Source organism: Triturus cristatus, chromosome 2_1, assembly GCF_964204655.1.
Source record: "Triturus cristatus chromosome 2_1, aTriCri1.1, whole genome shotgun sequence".
In the NCBI taxonomy this organism is placed as follows: domain Eukaryota; kingdom Metazoa; phylum Chordata; class Amphibia; order Caudata; family Salamandridae; genus Triturus; species Triturus cristatus.
The window spans coordinates 302,275,177-302,300,321 of NC_140581.1; the positions used below are offsets into that span (position 1 = coordinate 302,275,177).

Sequence of the window (25,145 nt, forward strand, 5' to 3'; positions counted from 1 at the left end):
GGGCATTTCCCTGGGAGGTTGGAAGCGTGTTTTGCACCGTTGGGGGGCCGGTTTTGTTACCAGGGGCTGGTTTCACAGCAGTGCTGCAGTATAGGCCACCATAACAAAAACAGCAAGCAACAGTTTCCAGCCTCCTCGGCCAGGCAGTGGTCCACCAGGGGCTGGTTCGAGAACATTTCCAGGGGTATTTTGGGTTCCCAGTCCAGCCCTGGTGACATCAGGTGCCGTTATACCCCAGTGATGTCACAGGTTTGCCCCATCCCTAGCTGCTCCACAGCCTCATAATTACTTTTAAGGGGTTGTGAAAACCAGGAATGGAGAACACAGATAATTAACATGACTCGATGAGCCCTGTTTACTTCGTATTACTGCCACTGCCCTTTTACCCTTTGTCACCAGGAGTAGCTGCAGTAGTGCTGCGGGTAGCAAAGGATAGGAAAGTAGTTACAGCGCCTGCTCCCTCTGGTTTACCCTAATTGATGTCTGGAGATCAGATGCTTTCGGGAGGGCAGTAAACTCACAGCCATGAGGCTGCCGGGCATGTATCCATGGATGAAAAAATTTGATTAACCGCAATACATGACCAAAGCTTCCATGAAACTCATAAACTACAAAGGCTGGTTTAACCCCTTCCACGCTCATGATGGAATGCTTCCGTAATGAGCACGAGTTCTAATGTGCTCATGACGGAACCATTCCGTCATGAGCACATGCTCAGGAAATCCCTCTGCTGCAGACAGCGGAGGGATTTCCCATTTTTAATTTTTTTTTGCCTGGGGAGGTGGGGAAGAGCTTCCCCAACCTCCCCAGGCCTAATTTTGTATTTCATTGTTATGATGATTGCGCGCATGGCGCGCTATCGTCATTATAACAAAATCGAAACTGAAACTTAGTTTCAGTTTCTCAGTTTCAGTGCTTGTGGTGCTATCTCAGCCCCCTGAGCACCGAAAAAGATGGGAGGGGTATCGTTGGAAAGGAGAGAATCTCCCCTTTCCAATGGTAACCTTCCCTAGTGGATCTCTGCTTGGGGATCGCCCCAGGAGGGCGATCCCCAAGCAGGGATCCGCCCACAAGCACCAGGGAGGGGGTAATGGCCCCTTGGGCAAGGGCCTTTGCTTCCCCCATTTTCTTTTGGGTACAACAGTCTATCTGCCACCCCTAGGGGCCAGATGGAGGCAGTAGCCCCAATCTGCCCTCCGGGGGGCAGAAAGCCCACTAGACACCATTTTTTTTTAAATTGACATTGGGGTGGGGGCTGCCCAATAAGTGCTTGACTATGCCCCCCTCAGGAATGTCAGTCTTTCTGCCCCCCCCGGGGGGCAGAAAGCCCACTAAAAACCAGGGATTTTGTTTTTTTTATTGACGTTGGAGTGGGGGCTGACCAAAAAGGGGATGCCAATGCCCCCACCCAGAGAAATGTCAGTCTTTCAGCCCCCCAGAGGTCAGATGGGGGCAGTAGCCCCCAATCTGGCCCACCGGGGGGAAGAAAGCCCACTAAAAACCAGGGATTTTTTTGACGTTGGGGTGGGGTCTGCCCAAAAAGGGCATGGCAATGCCCCGCCAACCTCCCCCCAAGAAATGTCAGTCTTTCTTCCCCCCGGGGGGGGGGGGGCAGAAAGGCCACTAAAAACCAGGGATTTTTTTTATTGACGGAGTGGGGGCTGTTGCCCAAACAGGGCATGCCAATGCCCCCAACCCCCCCTCCCCCGAGAAATGTCAGTCTTTCTGCTTCCCCAAGGGTCAGACGGGGGCAGTAGCCCCCAATCTTTCCTCCCCAGGGGGCAGAAAGCCCACTAGACACCAGGGATTTTTTTTTACTGACGTTGCCCTCCCCCAGAAATGTCAGTCTGTCTGCCTTCCCGGGGGGCAGATGGGGCAGTAGCCTCCAATATGCTCCCGGGGGGCAGAAAGCCCACTAAAAAACAGGGATTTTTTTTTTAATTGACATTGGGGTGGGGGCTGTCCAAAAAGGGCATGACAACGCCCCCACCCCCCTCCAGAGAAATGTGAGTCTTTCTGCCCCCCAGAGGCAGAAAGCCCACTAGAAACCAGGGATTTTTTTATTTATAATGTAGGGGTGGGGGCTGCCCAGAATGGGCATGATAATGCCCCACCCCAAAAACAATTACCACAGTCTTTCTGCCTCTCCCCGGAGGCATATTGTGGCAATAACCCCTTATCTGCCCCCCCCGGGGGGAAGAATGCCCACTAGGCCACAGGATTTTTTTTTATTCAGGGTTGAGGTCAGCCCAGAATGGGCGTGCCAATGGCCATATCTCCCCCCAAAAATGCCACAGTATTTCTGCCTCCCCGGGGGCGGATGGGGGCAGTGGCCCTTGATCTGTCCTCAGGGGGGGCAGAAAACCCAATAAGCGCCAGCGATTACGCTGGCTTTTTTATGCGTGGGGGCTGCCCAGAATGGGCATCCCAATGCCCCCACCGCCAAAAAATAGCCACAGTCTTTCTGCCCCCCTTGGTGGCATATCGGGGCAACATTCTTCCCCTCCCCCCGATTTCCCCCCAGTGCGGCAGAAAGTCCACTAGGCACAGACTTGTTTTTAGCAATGTGCCTACCTGTGGATTTTTGGCCCTAGCACAGCCGGCACATAGGGAAGCCTAACAAACCTGAACATTTTTAGAAAGTAGACACTAAGGGGAATCCAGGATGGGGTGACCTGTGTTCCTCTCACCAGGTTCTGTTACCCAGAATCCCTTGCAAACCTCAAACTGAGTTAAAAAAACACTTTTTCCTCAAAATTCTGTGATGGAAAGTTCTGGGATCTGCGTGGATCCACAAAATTCCACCCACCCCGAATTGCCCAAGTCTTCTGAGGAAAATGGCACCTCACTTGTGTGGGTAGGACTAGTGCACGCGTCAGGAAACGGCCCAAAACGCAACGTGGACACACCACAGTTTACAGTGAAAACTGACACTATTTGCAAAGTGCCTAGCTGTAGATTTTGAACCCTAGCTCTGCCGGCAACTAGGGAAACCTAGCAAACTTATACATTTTTGAAAACTAGACACCCAGAGGAATCCAGGATGGGGTGATTTGTCTGGCTCTCACCAGGTTCTGTTACCCAGAATCTCTTGCAAACCTCAAAATGTGTCATAAAAACACACATTTTCCTCACATTTCTGTGGTGGAAAGTTCTCAAATCTGTGTGGATCCGCAAAATTCCACCAAGCCTGTATTCCCCAAAGTCTTCAGAGAAAAATGGTAGCTCACTTGTGTGGGTGGGTCAAGAACCTGTCACAGGCAAGGGCCCAAAACCTATTGAGGCGACTTCAAAATTAACTATCACAAAACAACCTGGTTTTACAAGGGGGGGTCCCATGAGTTTTTGGCACCGGGCTCGACGGCCATTTAGGGAAACCTACCAAACCCACACATTTTTGAAAACTAGATACCCTGGGGAGTCCAGCAAGGTATGGCTTGTGTGGGTCCCCCATCATTTCTTTACAAAGAACCCCCTGTGAACCTCGAATTTAGATTAAAAATTTCCTTCTACACTGCATTCCCCCAGGTCTCCTGATAAAAATGGTACCTCACTCGCATGGGTACGTTAAGTACCCACAACAGGCAAGGGCCCAAAACCTATTGAGGCTACATCAAAATTATCCATCACAAAACAACCTGGTTTTTCAGGGGGGGGGGATCCCATGAGTTTTTATCCCCGGGCTCGGCTGCCACCTAGGGAAACCTACCAAACCCACACATTTCTGAAAACTAGACACCCAGAGGAGCCTAGCAAGGTATGGCTTGCATGGGTCCCCCAACATTTCCCTACCCAGAATCTCCTGCAAACCTCAAATTGTGTTGAAAAAATGCAATTTTTTCTCACATTTCTGTATGGGAAAGTTGTAGGTTCACTGGGCTGACACAAATTTCCTACCACACAGAGTTTCCCCGAATCTACCGATAAAAATTGTACCTCACTTGTGTGGGTAGGCATAATGGCTGCAACAGGAAATGGCCCAAATCGCACTATGGAGACTTCAAAATTACCAATAACAAAACTACCTGTTTTTTGGGGGGGGCACCTGGGGTTTTGGCCCCGGGCTCTCCGCCATCTAGGGAAACGTACCAAACCCACACATTTCTGAAAACTAGATACCCTGGGGAGTCCAATGAGGTATGGCTTGCGTGGATCCCCCAATGTTCTCCTACACAGAATCCCCTGCAAACCTCAAATGTAGCTGAAAAAAACACATTTTCCACACATTTTTGTGTCGAATCACCGTGGCGGCACAAATGTCCTACCCCACAGCCTTCTCCTAAGTGTCCTGAGCAAAATGATACCTCACTTGTGTGGGTGTCAATGCAGAATTGGCTAAAAATGTATTTTTAAAAATTGTTGCGCTTAGAATTCAGGGTGCCATACCCTTATTCCCTATGTTTTGGGCTCTTCCCAGTCACAGGCCGTTGCCCTACCCACACAAGTGAGGTATAATTTTACTCGGGAGACTGGTGAGCACGCTGTGGGGTAGGTCATTTGTGTGGGCATGGTAATTCCACCCAAAAACATGTAGAAAATGTGTTTTTTTTCAGCAAAATTTTAGGTTTGCAGGGCATTTTGGGTAGGAAAACATTGGGGGACCCACGCAAGCCATACCTCGCTGGACTCCCCCGGGTGTCTAGTTTTCAGAAATGTGTGGGTTTGGTAGTTTTCCAACATGGCCACCGAACCCGGGGCCGAAGATACAGGTGACCCCTTTTGAAAAGCCAGGTTGTTTTGTGATAGGCCATTTTGATGTCTCCTCAATACGTTTTGGGCGCTTGCCTGTCGCGGGTACTTGACCCACCCACGCGAGTGAGGTATCATTTTTATTGGGAGATCTGGGGGAAAGGTGGGTGGTAGGAAATGTGTTGATCCACGTGGATTCCAGAACTTTCTCACACAGAAATTTGAGAAAAAATAGATTTGTTCAACAAAATTTGAGGTTTGCAGGGGATTCTGGATAGGAAAATGTTGGAGGCTCCATGCATGCCATACCTTGCTGGACTCCCCCGGGTGTCTAGTTTTCAGAAATGCGTGGGTTTGATAGGTTTCCTGTAGGAGAGTAGGATCTGCTTCACATGGGTAACCCCACTTTTTGCTGGTGTTTCACTGTTTTTCGACCTTAGTCTGGCTGTGGCCCTGCTAATCAGGACCCCAGCAAAGCTGTTTCCTCTCTAAAATGGTGTCCATGTACATTAGGTACATCTCTAATTGGATGCTGAGTACCTTATCAGTCACTAGTATATGGTATACTATGTACCCAGGGCATAGGTACCTCAGAGGTCTACCAGGGGCTGAAGCATGTATTATGCCACCCCTGGGAAGCACTCCAAAATGAAACCACAGGTCTGCTACTGCAGCCTGGGTAAGGTGGTGCATGCACCCCTTACTGCGGTATAGGCTACCTATATCACCACCATTGCACACACATATAAAACCTATAAGTCACTCCTATGGCAGGCCTTAATAATCCTGAAGGCAGAGTGCTTGGTTTTTATGTGAGAGGGTGCTCCTGCATGAGCAGAGCCCCTCTGCAGCGTTCGGAGCACCTCCTCTGATGCTGTTTGTGGTGCAGCCTGACCATATACTCTTAAGTGCATTATAACCTCGTGGTAAATGCTAACTTTGGACTGGCCACACGGAAACATGTCGTGTTTGGTGTCAAACACTTTGGAATACTACCCCCGCCTGTTCTGGCGGCGGGGGTAGCATTCCACCCTTCTAGAGGGAGAGACATGTTCACACTGGTCTACCCGGTAAGGACTGTCTAGAGCCCTGGCATCACAAAATGGATGTCACTGCCACAGACACGGGTCTGGCCTCCTGCTGCTGACCGAAACTCCGGCAGGAGAGGCCTGGACAATAGGTTTCCTGTCCCAGGGAGGTGTAACCACCTCCCCAGACAGGCAGATGTGTAATGGGGCTGGGCGGGAGCACTCTCTGGTGCTTTGAAGACCTGCACTGGGGCACACTTGGTGTCCCTGTGCCTAGTCCAGTTCAAACCAGTTGCAGGGGCTACCTGCTCCTGCTCTGGCATGAAACTGGACAAAGGAAATGGGTGTAACCACCCCTCTTTCCAAACCCTCCCATAGGTGGGTCCCTAGAGTATGTCCAACCCCTAAACTTAGTATAAGTATGGGAACCCAGTACTTGAGACTTTAGATTACCCTGGACGAAACTCTGCAACATATATCCTGGACCTTCAATTTTCTATTTCGATTAGAAGACGGAAGAAATCTCCCTTAGGGTCAAGGTGTGACTCCCCTGCTTGGCAGGCACCAAAGAAGCAACTGCAACTCTGAAGCTCCCGCCGGACGCCGAAGTCTTTGCATCACCAGAGGTGGATTTCCAGACTTCCCCGAAGCTACCCTGAGTCCACAGCAAAGCTGAGGCCCGTGCCTATCGTGGGTGACGTGGAACCGTGACCCCTGGATACCGTGATCTTTTGCCGGTCCATCATCTTCCTGGTCTTCCTCGAAGTTGTGCTTTCGGCTCCCAGTAGATCCATCCTTGGGCACCTACAGCACTAAAGGTCTCTGGCCTCCACTCCACGAGTGACCCGTGGGCCAGTTTCCAGTGCGACTGCTTGAGGCTCCTTTGCAATCGCTAGCCCGGTGGCTAGTGGATCCCCACGAAGGCAACTCCTCTTCTGATTGGGCTTTCCTGGTTGCTCTAGACGTGCCCTGACTTACCCTTGCTGGGTGAGTCCCCCGGACCTTGCTGGTCTGCACCAAAGTCCTTCTTCTATTTCCACTTAACTTGCCGTTGCCAAGACTTGTTGGGTCCATTCTGGTCGTCGACACAGCAGCACTCGACAGACTTTGTGGGACAGCCCGAATCCAGCTCCTGGTCATCGTCAATGCCTCCTGGACCTCGTGGCTGAAGAGTGAAGACACCCGTCAACTCACCTGAAGCACCCGACATCTGTGGGCATTGGACTATCGTGCCCCTGGTCACTGGTAAGTGACCCAGACTCTGTCCCCTCTGCTTTCAGGTTCCTTCCATCCTTGATCCAGGCTTGGATCTCTTTGGACACTTCTCCTCTTCACGGCAGCAGCACTTCTTCAATTGAAAACGATGCCGCGACCCGACACCATTTGACACCTATGCACCGGGCTTCCCTGGGTGAGGTAACTCGAGTACTCCGGTGCTCCGGTGGGTGTTGGCCCCAGAAACCTTTAAGTCCAAAAAGGTTTGCTTGTTGTCGTCCTCTAAGTGTCCTTAACCTCTTCATTTCCAACCGCGACATTCCCCATAGAAGTTACGGGTGTGTTCTCACACTGCATGTGTCCCCCGTGGGTCCCCTGTGTCACTGCCTTGGGTGGTTCCTTGTGGTCCAAGCACTTCTACAGGCTGTAGGCCTTGTGTCTAGTTTAGTCGTGGTTCTTATACCACTTTATTGGTAAATGGTTTGGTACGCCCCTAGGGCCCAGACGTGTATTTTTGCTTTTACTGTTGAATACTGACTTGTAACTTAAGTACTTTGAACTCCAGCCTCATAAAGAGACTAGAGGGGTGTGTTTTATCTTAAATACATATATTTTAAATACATACCTGGTGTGGTTGTCCTTTCATTTGGTCATTCAAGAGATTATAGACTGGTAAAACAAGCTGCTTTACATTCCTTCAAGATAGCCTGAAGGCTGCTCTCCATAGCTACCAGTAGGACAGCTTTCAAGAAAGGTTGTCTTTAACCTATCTCCATAAGGGGTTGTTTGGACTGATACAGGGTGCCCACTATAACTAGTGGACAGCATATATCAGGCCAACTTCTCACATTGGTGTGCAGCATGTGGGATTCCAGCTTGCTATTGTTTTACCAGATAATCTCAATTGAATTGATCAACTGAAAACCACTAAAGGTACCCTAGGTACATATAATATCAAGCTTAGTATACAGTAAGTTCTACTGAACTTAGAGTTGTGTGTCAAGGGCTTAGCACACCCTTTCTACAACTCAAGAGAGTTTAGTAGGCCACACTAGTGTAGGTAGTGCAATACACCACACCACACTAGTAATGTCTAATCAGCCCGGAACCAGTGGGTCCCTGCCAGAAGCCAGTGGGCTTCTCCACTATAATTATGAGGATCTCACCTTTGCTCAGCTTAGGGCCTTATGTTCTATTAGGAAGCTGAAGACAGGCAAAAGCCCAACCACCCAGCATCTCTTGCAGATACTCAGGCTGGATGATATCTCAGGGCCTAGTGGGCCTGAAGGGGTAGGCAGAGTGGGTGGGGCAGCAGTCGTGGGTGGACCTAGGGGTGGAACTTCCCCTGGCCCAACCTCTGCTGCTGACCAGACTGATGACAATGATCATGATCTGAAAAACCCAGCTCCATTGGATGAGGATGATGAGGAAGAGCACAATGCTCCCCTCTTTGTCCTTCCAGGAAGAGTTGAAAGTAGGGTTAGAAGGGATAGATCTCTCTCAAGGGAGTCTGTCCAGTCTACCTCATCTGAAGGGACCTCTATTTCTTCTCACAGAGGGAGGGAAACCTCCCAGGAGAGGAGAGAGAGACTGCTGAAGTATGAGCAAGCTCAGCTTCACCTCAGAAAGCAGCAGATGGCCCTAGATAAGGAAGCCCTAGAGCTCTACAGAGCTAGAAAAAAGGAGCGGCTAGAGTCCCTTGGTGGCAGCAACTCCCCTAGAGATAGGGAGAGGTCTTATGACCATAGAAACCTAAGTAAGACTGTCCCTCCCTACCAGAGTGGGAATGACATCCACAAATGGATAACTGCCTTGGAGAGGGCCTGTAAAGTACAGAGGGTCCTCCAAGGGCAGTGGGAAGCAATCTTATGACTCTCCTTTGCAGACAAAGGTAGAGATACGCTCCTCACTGTAAGAGAAGAGGATGCTGATGATTACCAGGTCTTGAAAAGTGCACTGAGAGATGGGTATGGCCTAACCACTGAACAATACAGGTTAAAGTTCAGGGATATCCAAAAGGCACAACATCAAGACTGGGTGGACTTTGTTGACTGTCCTGCTAAGGCTCTGGAAGGTTGGTTATTGGGCAGTAAGGTGTGTGACTTCACAGGATTGTACAATCTGATAATGAGGGAGCAGATTCTTAATAACTGTCAAAATCAGCTGTTGCACCAGTACCTGGTAGACTCTGATCTGACCTCTCCCCAAGAATTGGGAAAGAAGGCAGACAAATGGGTCAGAACCAGGGTGAGGTAGAAGGTACATAACCAAGGTGGTGACCCTAAGAAGCAAGATTCTAAGAACTCTGACAAGGGTGGGGACAAGGGTAATGACCGGAAGTCGTCACGAGGGCCCCAAAAATCTTCTTCAGGTGGGGATTCACAGTCTAACAAAGGGAAAGGCCAAAAGAAGCCATGGTGCAAAGTCTGTAAGCAAAAGACACACTGGACCAGTGATTGCACCAAGTCCAAAGAGAATGCTTCATCCCCCACCAATGCCCCTAAGGCACCTGCCCCCCCTAGTGCAGTTACAATTGGTGGTGGGAGTACACAAGCCAAGGGTTTAGTAGGGTTGACCCTGGGTACTGAGTTGGGCTCTGGCCTAGTCAGAGAAACCACTCAGGCTGTTCTTGTCTGTGATGGGGGTATGGATATGACTCCCTCTGTGAGTCCCAGTAACTTGGGAAAGTACAGGCAGCAGCCCTTAATCAATGGAGTACAGGCTTTGGCATTCAGGGACATAAGAGAAAGTGTCACTATGGTGACAAAAGATCTTGTGGATACTGGGCAGATTATACTTGGTGAAATGTACCAAGTGACCAATGCTAGCAATGTCAGAACAGACCATTCTCTGGCAGTTGTTAACTTCTCCTAGGGAGGGGGAACTGGCCTTAAGAAGGTTGTGGTGAGTGCAGACCTACCAGTCGAATGCTTGCTTGGCGGTGATCTAGAGACTGCAGCTTGGGCAGAAGTAGAGCTCAGGACTCATGCAGAAATGCTGGGCATCCCTGCAGATGTGTTTGCTGTGACCAGGTCACAGGCCAAAATGTCTGAAACTAAACAGGCCTTGGATTCTGGAAAAATGGACCAAGTGCCATCCAAGAGGAGGAGCAGAAGGGTTAAGGCAGAGCCTTCCCCCCTGGCTGAGAAAGAGGATCAGTCTCTTGAGGGAGATGATCACAGTCCTGAAGAAGGAACTGTCCCAGAGGAGCTTGAGCCTGATCAGGTTCAGTTCTTGGGGACAGTGGGCCCTTCCAGGGCAGATCTGAGCTAGGAGCAGCAGAGCCGCCCCTCTCTTGAACCCCACAGACAGCAGGCTGCTGCTGAGGCTGCTGGAAGTGCTAGTGGTCCCCATAAGGTATATTGGGATGATGGACATCTGTATTCAGAGTGTAGAGACCGCAAGCCTGGTGCCACCAGGAGGTTGGTTATGCCTCTGAAGTTCAGGGGCTTCCTATTGACCCTAGCCCATGATATCCCTTTAGCAGGTCACTTGGGCCAGAACAAGACTTGGGACAGACTTGTCCATCACTTTCACTGGCCCCACATGTCTGAAGACACAAAGGAGTTTTGTCGCTCCTGTGTAACCTGCCAAGCCAGTGGCAAAGCAGGTGGCACTACAAAGGCCCCCCTGATACCACTACCTGTGGTGGGGGTGCCCTTTGAAAGGGTAGGGATTGACATTGTTGGTCCCATGGATCCCCAAACAGCATCTGGGCACAGATTTATCCTGGTGGTAGTGGATCATGCTACCAGGTACCCAGAAGCTATTCCCCTTAGGACCACTACAGCACCTGTGGTGGCAAGAGCCCTCTTGGGAATTTTCTCAAGAGTGGGTTTTCCTAAGGAGGTGGTTTCAGACAGAGGTACCAGCTTCATGTCTGGTTACAGAGCAATGTGGAAGGAGTGTGGAGTGACTTACAAATTCTCCACACCCTATCACCCACAATGCAATGGTTTGGTTGAAAGGTTCAACAAAACCTTAAAGGGCATGATTAAAGGGCTCCCAGAAAAGCTTAGGCGAAGATAGGACATTCTCTTGCCCTGCCTTTTGTTTGCATAGAGGGAAGTGCCACAAAAGGGGGTTGGCTACAGCCCCTATGAACTTTTGTTTGGTCACCCTGTCAGGGGTCTATTGTGTTTGGTGAAGGAAGGATGGGAATTACCTCTCAAGCCCCCTAAGCAAGACATAGTGGACTATGTACTTTGTCTCCGCTCCAGGATGGCAGAGTACATGAAAAAGGCAACTAAAAACCTTGAGGCTAGCCAGGAACTGCAAAACGCCTGGCATGACCAAAAGGCTGTACTGCCTGTTTACCAGCCAGGACAGAAAGTGTGGGTGTTGGAGCCAGTGTCCCCAGCAGCTCTCCAAGACAAATGGAGTGGACCCCACATTATTGTTGAACAGAATGGAGAGGTTACTTACTTAGCAGACCTAGGAACTCCCAGGAGTCCCCACAGGGTTCTCCATGTCAACAGGCTAAAGCCATATGTAGACAGGGCTGACATGGGCTTGCTCATGGCTACTGATGAGGGACAGGAGGAAGAGAGTGGCCCAATCCCTGACCTCCTCTCACAGAACCCTGATGATGGGTCAGTTGATGGTGTGGACTTGGCAGGCAGCTTCACTGCCCCGCAGCAAACTGATTGCAGACAGGTGCTCAATCAGTTCAGAAACATGTTTTCTCTGACTCCAAGTCAGACTACCTGGTGCACTCATGAAGTGGATACTGGGGACAGTCTGCCTATTAAAAATAAGATTTATAAGCAACCTGACTATGTCAGGGACTGTATCAGGATAGAAGTCCAGAAAATGTTGGATTTGAGAGTTATTGAACCCTCAGATAGCCCTTGGGCTAGTCCAGTGGTCCTTGTGCCAAAACCTCACACCAGTGGTGGGAAAAGAGAGATGAGGTTTTGTGTGGACTACAGGGGTCTCAATGCAGTCACTTGGACTGATGCCCATCCAATTCCAAGGGAAGATGAGCGTATAGATACTTTGGCCTCAGCCAAGTACCTTAGCACATTTCACTTGACAGCTGGCTACTGAAAGATCAGACTAGCTGATGATGCAAAGCCAAAAATAGCATTTTTTACCCCAACTGGGCACTACCAATTTGTGGGGATGCCCTTTGGTTTGAAGAATGCACCTGCCACTTTCCAAAGGTTGGTGAATACAGTTCTCACAGGTCTGGAAGCCTACAGTGCAGCTTATCTAGATTATATTGCTGTCTTTAGCTACACCTGGGAGGATCACCTGGTCCACCTAAGGAATGTTTTGGAGGCCCTGAAAAAGGCAGGCCTCACTATCAAGGCCACCAAGTGCCAGATAGGGCAGAGTCAGGTTGTGTACCTAGGCCACCTTGTAGGTGGAGGCCAGGTTCAACCACTGCAGAAGAAAATCCAGACCATCATGGACTGGGTTGCACCAACCACCCAGACTCAGGTGAGAGCCTTCTTAGGCCTGACTGGGTACTATAGGAGATTTGTCAAGGGGTATGGATCAATAGTGACACCCCTGAATGACTTAACTTCTAAGAAAATGCCAAAAAAGGTTCAGTGGACAGCTAGCTGTCAAAAGGCATTTGATGACCTGAAGCAGGCCATGTGCACTGCTCCCATTCTACAGAGTCCTGATTACTCCAAGAAGCTCATTGTCCAAACAGATGCATCTGAAGTGGGGATAGGGGCTGTACTGTCACAACTGAATGCTGAAGGTCAGGATCAGCCAGTAGCTTTCATAAGCAGAAGGTTGACCCCTAGAGAGAACCGTTGGTCAGCCATTGAGAGGGAGGTATTTGCTGTGGTTTGTGCTCTGAAGAAGTTGAGGCCATACTTGTTTGGTACTCACTTCCTTGTTCAAACAGACCATAAGACCCTCTTATGGCTAAAACAAATGAAGGGTGAAAACCCCACACTGCTTAGGTGGTCCATTTCCCTACAGGGGATGGACTTTACAGTGGAACATAGACCTGGGAGTAACCATGCCAATGCAGATGGACTCTCTAGGTACTTCCACTTAGGACATGAAGACTCAACTGGTCAAGGTTAGTTTAATGTCCCTGCGTTTGGGGTGGGGTTGTGTAGGAGTGTAGGATCTGCTTCACATGGGTACCCCCACTTTTTGCTGGTGTTTCACTGTTTTTCGACCTTAGTCTGGCTGTGGCCCTGCTAATCAGGACCCCAGCCTAGCTGTTTCCTCTCTAAAATGGTTTCCATGTACATTAGGTACATCTCTAATTGGGTTCTGGAGAACCTTATCAGTCCCTAGTATATGGTATACTATGTACCCAGGGCATAGGTACCTCAGAGGCCTACCAGGGGCTGAAGCATGCATTATGCCACCCCTGGGAAGCAATCCAAAAGGACACCACAGGTCTGCTACTGCAGCCTGGGTAAGGTGGTGCATACACCCCTTACTGTGGTATAGGCTACCTATATCACTACCATTGCACACACATATAAAACCTATAAGTCACTCCTATGGCAGGCCTTAACAATCCTGAAGGCAGAGTGCTTGGTTTTTATGTGAGAGGGTGCTCCTGCATGAGTAGAGCCCCTCTGCAGCGTTCAGAGCACCTCCTCTGATGCTGTTTGTGGTGCAGCCTGACCATATACTCTTAAGTGCATTATAACCTCGTGGTAAATGCTAACTTTGGACTGGCTGCACGGAAACATGTCGTGTTTGGTGTCAAACACTTTGGAATACTACCCCCCACCAGTTCTGGCGGCGGGGGTAGCATTCCACCCTTCTAGAGGGAGAGACATGTTCACACTGGTCTACCCGGTAAGGACTTTCTAGAGCCCTGGCATCACAAAATGGATGCCACTGCGACAGACACGGGTCTGGCCTCCTGCTGCTGACCGAAACTCCGGCAGGGGAGGCCCGGACAATAGGTTTCCTGTCCCAGGGAGGTGTAACCACCTCCCCAGACAGGCAGATGTGTATTGGGGCTGGGCGGGAGCACTCTCTGGTGCTTTGAAGTCCTGCACTGCGGGCACACTTGGTGTACCTGTGCATAGTTCAGTTCAAACCGGTTGCAGGGGCAACCTGCCCCTGCTCTGGCGCGAAACTGGACAAAGAAAATGGGTGTAACCACCCCTCTTTCCAAACCCTCCCATAGGTGGGCCCCTAAAGAATGTCCAACCCCCAAACTTAGTATAAGTATGGAACCCAGTCCTTGAGACTTTAGATTACCCTGGATGAAACTCTGCAACATATATCCTGGACCTTCGACTTTCTATTTCGACTAGAAGACGGAAGAAATCTCACTTGGGGTCAAGAAGTGACTCCCCTGCTTGGCAGGCACCAAAAAAGCAACTGTCTGGTCTGCAACTCTGAAGCTCCCGCCGGACCCCAAAGTCTTTGCATCACCAGAGGTAGATTTCCAGACTTCCCCGAGGCTACCCTGAGTCCACGCAAAGCTGTGGCCCGTGGCTATCGTGGGTGATGTGGAACCGTGACCCCTGGACACCGTGATCTTTTGCCGGTCCATCATCTTCCTGGTCTTCCTCGAAGTTGTGCTTTGGGCTCCCAGTAGCCCCAGCCTTGCGCACCTACAGCACCGTAGATCTCTGGCCTCCACTCCACGAGTGACCCGTGGGCCAGTTTCCAGTGCGACTGCTCGAGGCTCCTTCGCGATCGCTAGCCCAGTGGCTAGTGGGTCCCCACGAAGGCAACTCCTCTTCTGATTGGGCTTTCCTGGTTGCTCCAGACGTGCCCTGACTTACCCTCACTGGGTGAGTCCCCCAGATCTTGCTGGTCTGCACCGACATCCTTCTTCTATTTCCACTTGACTTGTTGTTGCTGCAGCACTCGACAGACTTTGTGAGACAGCTCGAATCCAGCTCATGGTTGTCGTTGACACCTCCTGGACCTCGTGGCTGAAGAGTCAAGACACCCGTCAACTCACCTGAAGCACCCGACATCTGTGAGCATTGGCCTATCGTGCCCCTGGTCACTGGTAAGTGACCCAGACTCTGTCCTTTCTGCTTTCAGGTTCCTTCCATCCTCGATCCAGGCTTGGATCTCTTCGGACACTTCTCCTCTTCACAGCAGCAGCACTTCTTTGCCAGCTTACATTGAAAACGACGCCGCGACCCGACACCATTTGACACCTATGCACCCAGCTTCCCTGGGTGAGGTAACTAGAGTACTGCAGTGCTCCCGTGGGTGTTGGTCCTAGACACCTCTAACTCCAAAAGAGTTTGCTTGTAGTCATCCTCTAAGTGTCCTTAAACTCTTAATTTCCAACCGCGACTTTCCCCATAGAAGTTAACGGCGATTCGCGGCTGTGCTCTCACACTGCACGCGTCCCCTGTGGGTCCCCTGTGTCACTGCCTTGGGTGGTTCCTTGTGGTCTAAGCACTTCTACATGCTCTAGGCCTTGTGTCTAGTTCAGTCGTGGTTCTTATACCACTTTATTGGTATATGGTTTGGTACGCCCCTAGGGCCTAAACATGTATTTGTGCTTTTACTGTTGAATACTGACTTGCAACTTAAGTACTTCAAACTCCAGCCTCATAAAGAGACTAGAGGGGTGTGTTTTATCTTAAATACAAATATTTTAAATATATACCTGGTGTGGTTGTCCTTTCATTTGGTCATTCAAGAGATTATAGACTGATAAAACAAGCTGCTTTACATTACTTCAAGACTTAGCCTGAGGGCTGCTCTCCATAGCTACCATAGCTACCACTAGGATAGCTTTCAAGAAAGGTTGTCTTTAACCTATCACCATAAGAGGTTGTTTGGACTGATACAGGGTGCCCACTATAACTAGTGGACAGCATATATTAGGCCAACTTCTCACATTTCCCTAGGTGACCACCGAACCCGGGGCCAAAATCTCATGGGACCCCCCTTGCAAAACCAGGTTGTTTTGTGATAGGTAATTTTGAAGTTGCCTCAATAGGTTTTGGGCCCTTGCCTGTCGCGAGTACTTGACCCACCCATGCGAATGAGGTATAATTTTTATCGGGAGACCTGGGGGAATGCTGTGTAGAAGGAAATTTGCGTATGCACGCAGATTCCAGAACTTACACACACAGAAATTTGAGAAAAAAGTGATTTTTTTCATCTAAATTTGAGGTTTGCAGGGGATTCTGGGGAGGGAAATGTTGGGGGCCCATGCCAGCCATACCTTGCTGGACTCCCCCGGGTGTCTAGTTTTCAGAAATGTGTGGGTTTGGTAGGTTTCCCTAGATGGCCGCGGAGCCCGGGGCCAAAAATTTGTGGGTCAGTTTTCACTGTGAAAATGTGGTGTGTCCACTTTGTGTTTTGGGCTGTTTCCGTTCGCGTGCCTGAGGCCTACCCACACAAGTGAGGTACCATTTTTCTCGGAAGACTTTGGGGAACGCGTGGTGGGTGGAATTTTGTGGATCCACGCCGTTTCCAAGACTTTCCACCACAGAAATGTGAGGAAAATTGTTTTTTTTGACAATTTGTTCGGTTTGCAAGGGGTTCTGGGTAACAGAACCTGGTGAGAGCCAGTCAAGTCACCCCATCCTGGATTTCCCAGGGTGTCTAGTTTTCAAAAATGTTTAGCTTTGCTAGGTGTCCCTAGGTGCCGGCAGAGCTAGGGTTAAAAAACTACAGCTGGGCACTTTGCAAAAAAAGGGTCAATGTTCACTGTGAAAATGTGGTGTGTCCACATTGTGCTTTGGGCCGTTTCCTGTCGCGGGCAGTAGGCTTACCCACACAACTGAGGTACCATTTTCTCAGAAGACTTTGGGGGACGCGGGGTGGGTGGAATTTTGTGGATCCACGCAGATTCCAGAACTTTCAACCACAGAAATGTGAAGAATATGTGTTTTTTTAAAACAATTTTTTAGGTTTGCAAGGGATTCTAGGTACCAGAACCTGGTGAGAGACAGTCAAGTCACCCCATCCTGGATTCCCCTGGATATCTAGTTTAAAAAATGTATAGATTTACTAGGTTTCCCTAGGTGCCGGCAGAACTCAAAAACTACAGCTAGGCACTTTGCAAAAAAAGGGTCATTTTTCATTGTGAAAATGTGGTGTGTCCATCTTGCGTTTTGAGCTGTTTCCTGTCGTGGGCACTAGGCCTACCCACACAAGTGAGGTACCATTTTTATTGGGAGACTTAGGGTAACACAGAATTGTAGTGCAACTGTTATTACCTATTGACTTTTGATGCATTTATGCCTTCCAAATGAAAGACAATGTGCAAAAAAGAAGTCATTTTGAAAAATGACCTATAATTCTCATGCTAGTATGGGTACTCCCAATTTTGGAAATGTGCAAATATCTACTGTTTCTAAACTCTATATTTTGTTCCCATAGCAGAAATACATAGGTGTCTTTCATACCGATTTTTCCATGTATACATTTTCCCAAAATAATTGCTATATACCTGGTACATAATAAAAAACCATTGCAAGACGCTGCTCAGTTATTGGCTCTGGGTTCGTCGGGTTCTTGGTGAACCTACAAGTCCTATATATCCCCACAACCAGAAAGTTCCAGCGGATGTAATGGTATATTGCTTTCAAACAGCGTCATAATTAGAAGAAGTTACAGGTGAAAACGTTGACACAAATGACTGTTTTTTTCAACTAATTTTCAATTTTTCCTATATTTAACTGTTAGTTTCCATAAAGAAACCTGAAAGGATCTACACAAATGACCCATTGCTGAATTTAGAATTCTGTCTACTTTTGTAGCATGTATAGCTTTCCAGGATCTATTATTGCTTCTATACCCATTTCTACCATTAACTGGAAGGAGGTTGAAAGCACAAAAAAAAGCAAAAACAGGCTATGTCCCAGAACAATGCCAAAACTGTGTAAAGAATGTTGGGTTTCTGACAAAAGTCTTTTTGTCCCTGAAAGCTGGGAAGATGGTGATTCCAGCACCACAACCCCTTTTTTGATACCATTCGCAGGGGAAAAAACAGACGCTTTCACCTGTAGTCCTTTTTTCCCATTTTTCCCACACAATAAAAACCATTTAGCTGTATTTTGGCTAATTTCTGGGTCCCCTCCATGGGAATCCACAAACCCTGGGTACCTTTAGAATCCCCATGATGTTGGAAAAAGAGGAAGCAAATTTGGCGTGAATACCTTATGTGGTCGAAAAGTTACAGGGGCCTAAGCACGAACTACTCCAAATAGCCAAAAAAAGGCTTAGCACAGGGAGGAAAAGGCCTAGCAGCGAAGGGGTTAAATTGATCTTTGTTGAGGGAGGGTCTATGAATGAGTGGTTCAATGTTTTAACTCATTTGTGTATCTTTATGTTTGTATATTTTGATAATAGATGTTATGTTTGGACTTTTATGGCTATTTTTTAAATTGCTGAATAAAGCAATTAATCGAATCAAATCGAGTGGTTGGGTTAGGGAACGGGAGCTTCTCTATCAAAGACGTAAAACAGCGAGATATGAAAATTATATATCAGGCATGAAACATGCAGTTTTTAATTATGATGATTAGATAATTGTTATAATTCAACCTATTTGTTATAATTAATATATCAAGTAAGAATTAAATTAAAATATAAAAATGTAAAAAACAACTTAGATGAATACGGTCTTAGGAGCCTGGACATTGTCTTTAAGATGTTGTGCCTTCGGACAGGAATCCTTCCCGAGGCTGTGTACTAAATGCTTAATGTGAGTTGTCAAGTTCATTTGAAGACATACCTGAGCATTTTTCCCAGTCAAGACACTCGTCATAGCCGCACGGTTCTTTCTTTATGCTTCGAGCAGACAGGGCTGCTCTGTCAATGGCCCAAGCCACGTTAATGTCTTGGCAGGGGCCGGATTGCAGGAAGTGAATTTTCTTCTCCAAACATTTATCAGCTAAGTACGCACAGCTTGACGTAGTAAAGTAATTTTCCGAGCCGGCATCAAACACACACACTTCTTCGGAATATGAACTGCAAAAAACAAAACAAAACAGATTTGTTTCCACTGAAAATGGTTATCACTGCTACAAGACCCTGCTAAAAGCATTCCACAGCCACAAAGGCTCAAGGTAAAACTGATGCTTTTCAATGGCTGCTATCCATTAATTTTGTTTTCTTCTTTACCCTCCCTGTGATCTTAGACACAGTGTACTCTCCACACATTTCAACAGCTTAAAGTTGTACATTTTATTATGTAGATAAATATTTCGCAAGAAGACACGTTCAGACTAAAAGCTTTGTCACCCGTTGGAACGATCTGAATTTTTGATAGTTTCAGAACAATTACTTAAATGCAAAGGCAACTCAAGACAATCATAGCCTGAGATGTCATTAAGCTGAAATAGGTCTTATTCCATATGTTAAACAACCTTTTTCCAATCCTATGTGGATGAAAGCTCCATTGCTTGCCACTATAGAAATCCAAAACACATAGACATACAGCTTTACACACACACAGGGCCCGATTTACTGAACTAACTTAAGACAAAATCCTAAACTTACTACCATTTTGGTATTCACAGAAGGCACTTACTCATTTTGGTATTCACAGAAGGCACTTACTCATTTTGGTATTCACAGAAGGCACTTACTCATTTCGGTATTCACAGAAGTTAGGAGTCCTAACTTTAGGACTCCTAAATGCCTTCTGTGAATACCGAAAGTCTTAAAATTAGGATTTTTCTCAGTTTAGTAATAGTACAGTTAGGAGTCCTAACTTTAGAACTCCTAAACTGAGAAAAATCCTAATTTTAAGAGTTTCGGTATTCACAGAAGGCATTTAGGAGTCCTAAAGTTAGGACTCCTAACTTCTGTGAATACCGAAGTGAGTAAGTGTCTTCTGTGAATACCAAAATGAGTAAGTGCCTTCTGTGAATACGAAAATGGTAGTAAGTTTAGGATTTTGTCTTAAGTTAGTTCTGTGAATCGGCCCCATTCACTTTACACATATTTTCTCGTTGCTTTATTTGATGTGAGCGAGTAATCGTAAACAATGCGCCACGTTGCGACACATTTACAACATGACACATCTAGGGAGATGCGTCACATTGTAAAGCCCTGCGCCGCATTATGCCTGCGTCACGTTTAATGCATGCAGGGTGGGCGTTTCGATGCAAGAAAGCCTTGTAAAAGTGACGTAGGGAAATCTATAAGATTTCAATGTGCCACTTCTACGACATCACTGTGTCAAAACCTTACGCCTGCTTGAAGCAGGTGTAAGGAGTGACGCAGCACAATAGGTATAGGCCTTCCTGAGCAATGCTGGAGTTGCGTCGTGCTTGTGATACGGCTCCAGCAATGCGTGACCTTTGCGCCAACAGATGCGTGACGCATCTGTCAATCCTTGCGCCTTGGTGCGCTGCATTGTAAATGCGACGCATCCATGGTGGAGCAAGGTTCTTTTTGCGTGACGCAAGTAAACTGATTAATCTCTGCTATAATGCAGAGATGCATCAGTTTCTTGTAAATCTGCCCCTTAAACTCCCCTTGCCTAAAAACAAATATGAAAAACACAGGGGACTACATTACCCGCAATCCTTTTCAGCAGACATACAAACACACTGAGAGCCATCTTTCTTCTGCCCTGGGCTGCAGGTGTCCCCAGTTCCTTTTGGAGAGTCTGCAAAGGAAATAGATACATTCAAGTATACTCTTCAAAGGGAGAAAAATGAAGACGCGTTTCAGGCACATGTCAAAACATTGTTTAATAACTTGGAACGAATGCAAAAGTAACAATAAGCATGTATAGGCGTCTTCAGATCTACCCGAAACATATTAGTGATTTGCTGCAGGCAAGCACAGCATCATGAACTGCAGCAGCATGTGCGTGTTCTCGGTGGGAATAAACACTGCCAGTTCATATATACATAGGCTGGGAGATTTGCAATTCAAACAATAAACGGTCTTGTCTCTTCTAATAGACACATTTGCGCATCAAAGTATCTAAGAAACTAATTTCGTAAGAGGTTTTGTAAAGGTCAGTAAGCGCCTCCAGTTAACAAAGCCATGATTTAATTGAAGGAGAAAATAAGGTTCGTTTATTTGCTTTATGCATATTTTATACTTACAAAACGAAGATATTAGAATATCCATCCGAGTGAAAAACTCACAAAAAAAGGAGACATGCATTAGAAGAAAGCCGCTAGTCTATTAACACATGCACTTACATCAGAGATGGAAAGAAGAAAAGGACACAACGGTACGCATCAGCCGAGTATCATTGGACAACGAGAGGGGTGCTTCGTCAATGTCAAACTCACTTTCTAATCATTAATAACAAACGTTTTCTGCTATTGCCAGTTTTGCTTCGTATATACAGAGTTTAAATGCAGCTATGTTCTTAATAACCTCCTGAAGAATCCCAAATAGCCAACGATTTGAGGAGTACTCCCAGTAGCCTGTGCACATCCCTGAATCCACAATAGTTCCCACCAATGACCTTCTACCCCACTTAAAAAAAAAGTAACTACAGAACTGGATACACTTGTTCCCCTTTCATCACAAGAGATGAGCCTGTGGAATACAAACCAATGGAGTTCACCAATGGACTGCGCTTGCTAAGATGCACGGTCATGAAACTTGAAAGATGTTGACCAAAATCACCATTAACTACTGACTGACTGCCTGTAGAATGCTTTCAAGATGCTACAAATCTGCGTTCAATAGGGCTAAGAAGTACGTCCAAGGCTGCATCTCAGAGGCAGACGACTCCACAAAATAGATTTTCATTCACCAACCAAAAGTCAAGCCCTCTAGAGCCTCCGAAGGATCTTTGTGATAATCTCCCGCCCTTCATTAACCAAATCGATATGCTTTGAGGGCAGTCCCATCTTAAGTACTTTCGGGGCCCCAGGCGAGTACTAATTTTGGGGTTTCCTGTAGAAAACAACTATACATTTTATTATCCATTTCCTGCTAATTCATGCCTGCATGATGCCAAACAGTACTAAATTATATATTGCATTTTAACAGAATCACAAAAAACTGTTATCGTTATTGTCTGAATCTTCAAAAATATTTGGATGACACTGGGTAGAGAGACAAAAGTGAAATATGGAGATAGCTCCCTCTCCCTAGGGGCCCCTTGGAAGGTTGGGGCCAAAGGCAATTGGTAATTTTACCCATGCCTTTAAAACATCTCTGTTCGAGGCACATCACCCCTGCCCTGCAACCTGATGAACCCCTGCTTTCAGCACCTTCCTCCACCACTCTAATGGATCTCATCCCTACCGCCAAGGATGCTAAAAACCTTTTATATTATATACCAGTAAGTGATTATATCGTGCAAATAGTCCAAAGATTTTCCCAGAAGTGTACAGGGCTCAATGTAAACAAAAAGTGCTCTATTTGTGGTAGTGTGATCGAGTAACCTAACACAGAGACATTTGTTATGTGAACAGTGAATAAAAAATGACACACAACTCAAAAAGAAGATCCGCACCAATTAAAAAAAAACTTCTTTCAGGTTTTATCTTAAGACCAAGATTTGTGCAAAAAGGTAAGTACATTTTTCAGGAAAAATACTTTACACTTTAAAAAGTGGACACTGGAAATGTTATGCTTTACAATGTTAACCTATGGTAGGAAAACAAGAATGCAGTTTTGCAGGTAAATTCTCGACTTACAAATTTAGTCTCTGGGTTCTGGGGTCAACACCAGGCAAGGTTCAAATCAGCACCAAGATTGCACCACCAGCGGCACAGGGGCAGCAGGGTGCAGAGGCCAAATTTAGGGTCAAACTCTCAATGTTAATCAATCAAAATGGTGGTTAATCGAAGTTGCGCTTTTCACAGGTGAGTAAAGCGGTGTTAGGGGTCGATCTCCTGGAGTTATGGTAAGTACAGGGGGACCACAAGGCAACACTAAACTTACACCCTCAGCCACACAGGGGCAGCTGGGAGCAGAGTGCCAACACAGCGTCGGGCACCCAATGGGGGAGATTAGTCTTGAAGAAAGGATGCAGGCTCAGGCCAGTAGGCCGGACAAAAAAACCTAAGGCAGCCCAGGTAAGTAGAGATGCTAGAAGACGTAGGGACACGATTGGTCAATGTCCCCAAAGCCCAGGGGCTTCGGGTACAGAAGTATCCTTATGTGTCAGAAAAGTCTTACCGGGCAGGTTGCGGTAAGGGGAAGTCTTCGAGTTGAGGCTGCAGGTGCAGAGGTGGAGACTGGCAGGGGTCAGCACATGGTGGACTCTTGCTCAGAAGTGCTGGGGAACCTTCACAGGACTAGTAGGCCACTTGGACTCGGGCCGTGGGGTCGTGTGGTGAGGTGGGTTAGACTGTGGTTTCATGTTACTTTAGGGCAGGGTCTTTGTTCTTTAAATTTGGTTTCTTCTTGACAGGTCTGCTGTCCACGGGAGATCTTGCACTTTGTCGGGGACAGGCAGTCCTACAAAGGCTTTGGAATACCGAGGGCTGCAGTATGAGTCATCTTTTGACGCAGTATCAATGAGAGCTGCAGACAGGCCGGTAGGGCCGTGGCCAAGTCAGTGGGTGTCTGTACTCTTCTCTGCTGGTGCAACGCTGTAGTGTTCGGCTGTTCTTAGGTCAGGAATCTGATTTCAGGGTCTGGGGATGCCACTTAAATATAAGATCTAGGGGTGTTACAGCAGGGTGATAGGTAGAAACCAATGGGTCTGTAACCTGCGGTGACTACACTCACCATTATGCCAACCTCCTCTGGGAGGGAAGCATAGCCCTAGCCCTGATTGGATAAGTTCTACCATCTTCAAGATAGTAGGCACTGAAAAATGTGCTTCACTTTGCCTCCAGCACCTGAGGAGTGGAGTTGGCGAAGGGGGGCACACCTCCTTTCCTCACTAAGTTTTCCTGCCAGTTCTCCCGACAAAAGTGGGGGTTTGAACCGGGGACTGCCATCTGCTGCTAGCAGCTGAGGCTGGGTTGGCATTACAAAGTGGTAAGGCCTTTGAAGCTCCCTTCTCGAGCACTGTGCTGATTCTGGGGTAGGAGGATGTGTCCCCTCAATCCAGAATGGGCTTTGGTTCTGCCCTAAGAGAGCAAGAGCTCTCAACCCAGGGGTCCAGAAACATGTCTGATGGTTGCAAGCTACCTAACGCCAGTCTGAAACCACACCAGGGTTGGTAAGTTTTCAGGGGGCACCTCTGAGGTTCCCTATGGGTACATGTTTCAATAAATTTCACACTGGCATCAGTGGATTTATTAAGAGGAATTGTTGGATACTAAACACTACTGGGTTAAGTAAAGCCGTCATGGTGCTAAGGAACTCAAGTTGTCAAGTTTTCAGCCCATGTACTATCTTTGACTTCATTGGCAACTACAATATTAAGAATATAGTTAAATATTGTAGGGGCATATCTGCTCATGCAGAAATGCCACACTTGAGATATAGGCAAAAATAACAATTGATGGACAGAATGCTGCACAATGTCAAACATACACCACATGACAGAGATCTGGGCCTAAATCCATCATTTTTTTGCTCCCCATTCCATACCAGTTCAGACCCAACCATATGCAAATCAATCTTGACCGTGTTCCCCATGAGAACAGTCCAGCTCGAACTGCCAGGCCAGGTCTTCCCTGGATTGGAAACAGGCATCATGGGACCGGTTTCGGAGCATCACCCCTCATCAGCCAGGCTAGCTTGACTCCAGTGGAAGGGAGAGCATGGGACCCATGTCTGGGCATACCCGCCCCACTCGGGGTGGCAAATGCATAAAGAACAATTGATGGACAGAATGCTGCACAATGTCAAACATTCAACCCTGTTGTGTTTCGATTTATATGTCTGTATATAGTTTTTCCTAAATCATGTCCTTATATAGGCACAATTCGTATTGCCCTTATTTAGGCATAGAATCCCAGTCCTTATTTAGGCATTAGCCATGCTATCCAAATACAGGCATGGTCACCTACATCCGTCCTTCCCAACGTCACAACAAGTTCTTAGAAACCAGACCCTTAAGCCTTTGGGACTTTCCCTAGCTAGGATTATTGATTTCTCCAAGAACTCATCTATTATGCATGAACTACTATTCCTTAGGGGTTCATTAATGACGTCTTCCTCTGCCCGACTTTACGTCAATGCTAACAATTCTAAGCACCTTCCAGGTATAAATATACCTTCCCTTAACATGGCAAACCACGGCTCGGCTGCACACCTCGATACGGCTCGCCACGGCAAGTTCGGAAGGAATTTGAGTCCCCGCCTGACGCACTGACCGGACGCTATCATCCCTGCTCGCAGAGAATCCAGCTTCCAGTGTTCTGACTCCCCTCGCGGGGTGTTAGAGTTTGAGACCCG

The 25,145-nt window shown here is 47.4% G+C and overlaps 1 protein-coding gene across 1 annotated transcript in view; it reads right to left on the bottom strand.

Annotated features, from left to right (window-relative positions):
* The window catches only part of C6 (complement C6), a 770,728-nt gene that overhangs the window by 36,787 nt on the left and 708,796 nt on the right, over positions 1-25,145 (bottom strand). The window contains exons 16-17 of the mRNA XM_085631171.1: positions 20,388-20,478; positions 18,595-18,830 (exon numbers count right to left, since the gene is read on the bottom strand). Coding sequence (XP_085487297.1) covers positions 18,595-18,830; positions 20,388-20,478 — 327 coding nt within the window. The remainder of the gene's footprint in view (positions 1-18,594; positions 18,831-20,387; positions 20,479-25,145) is intronic.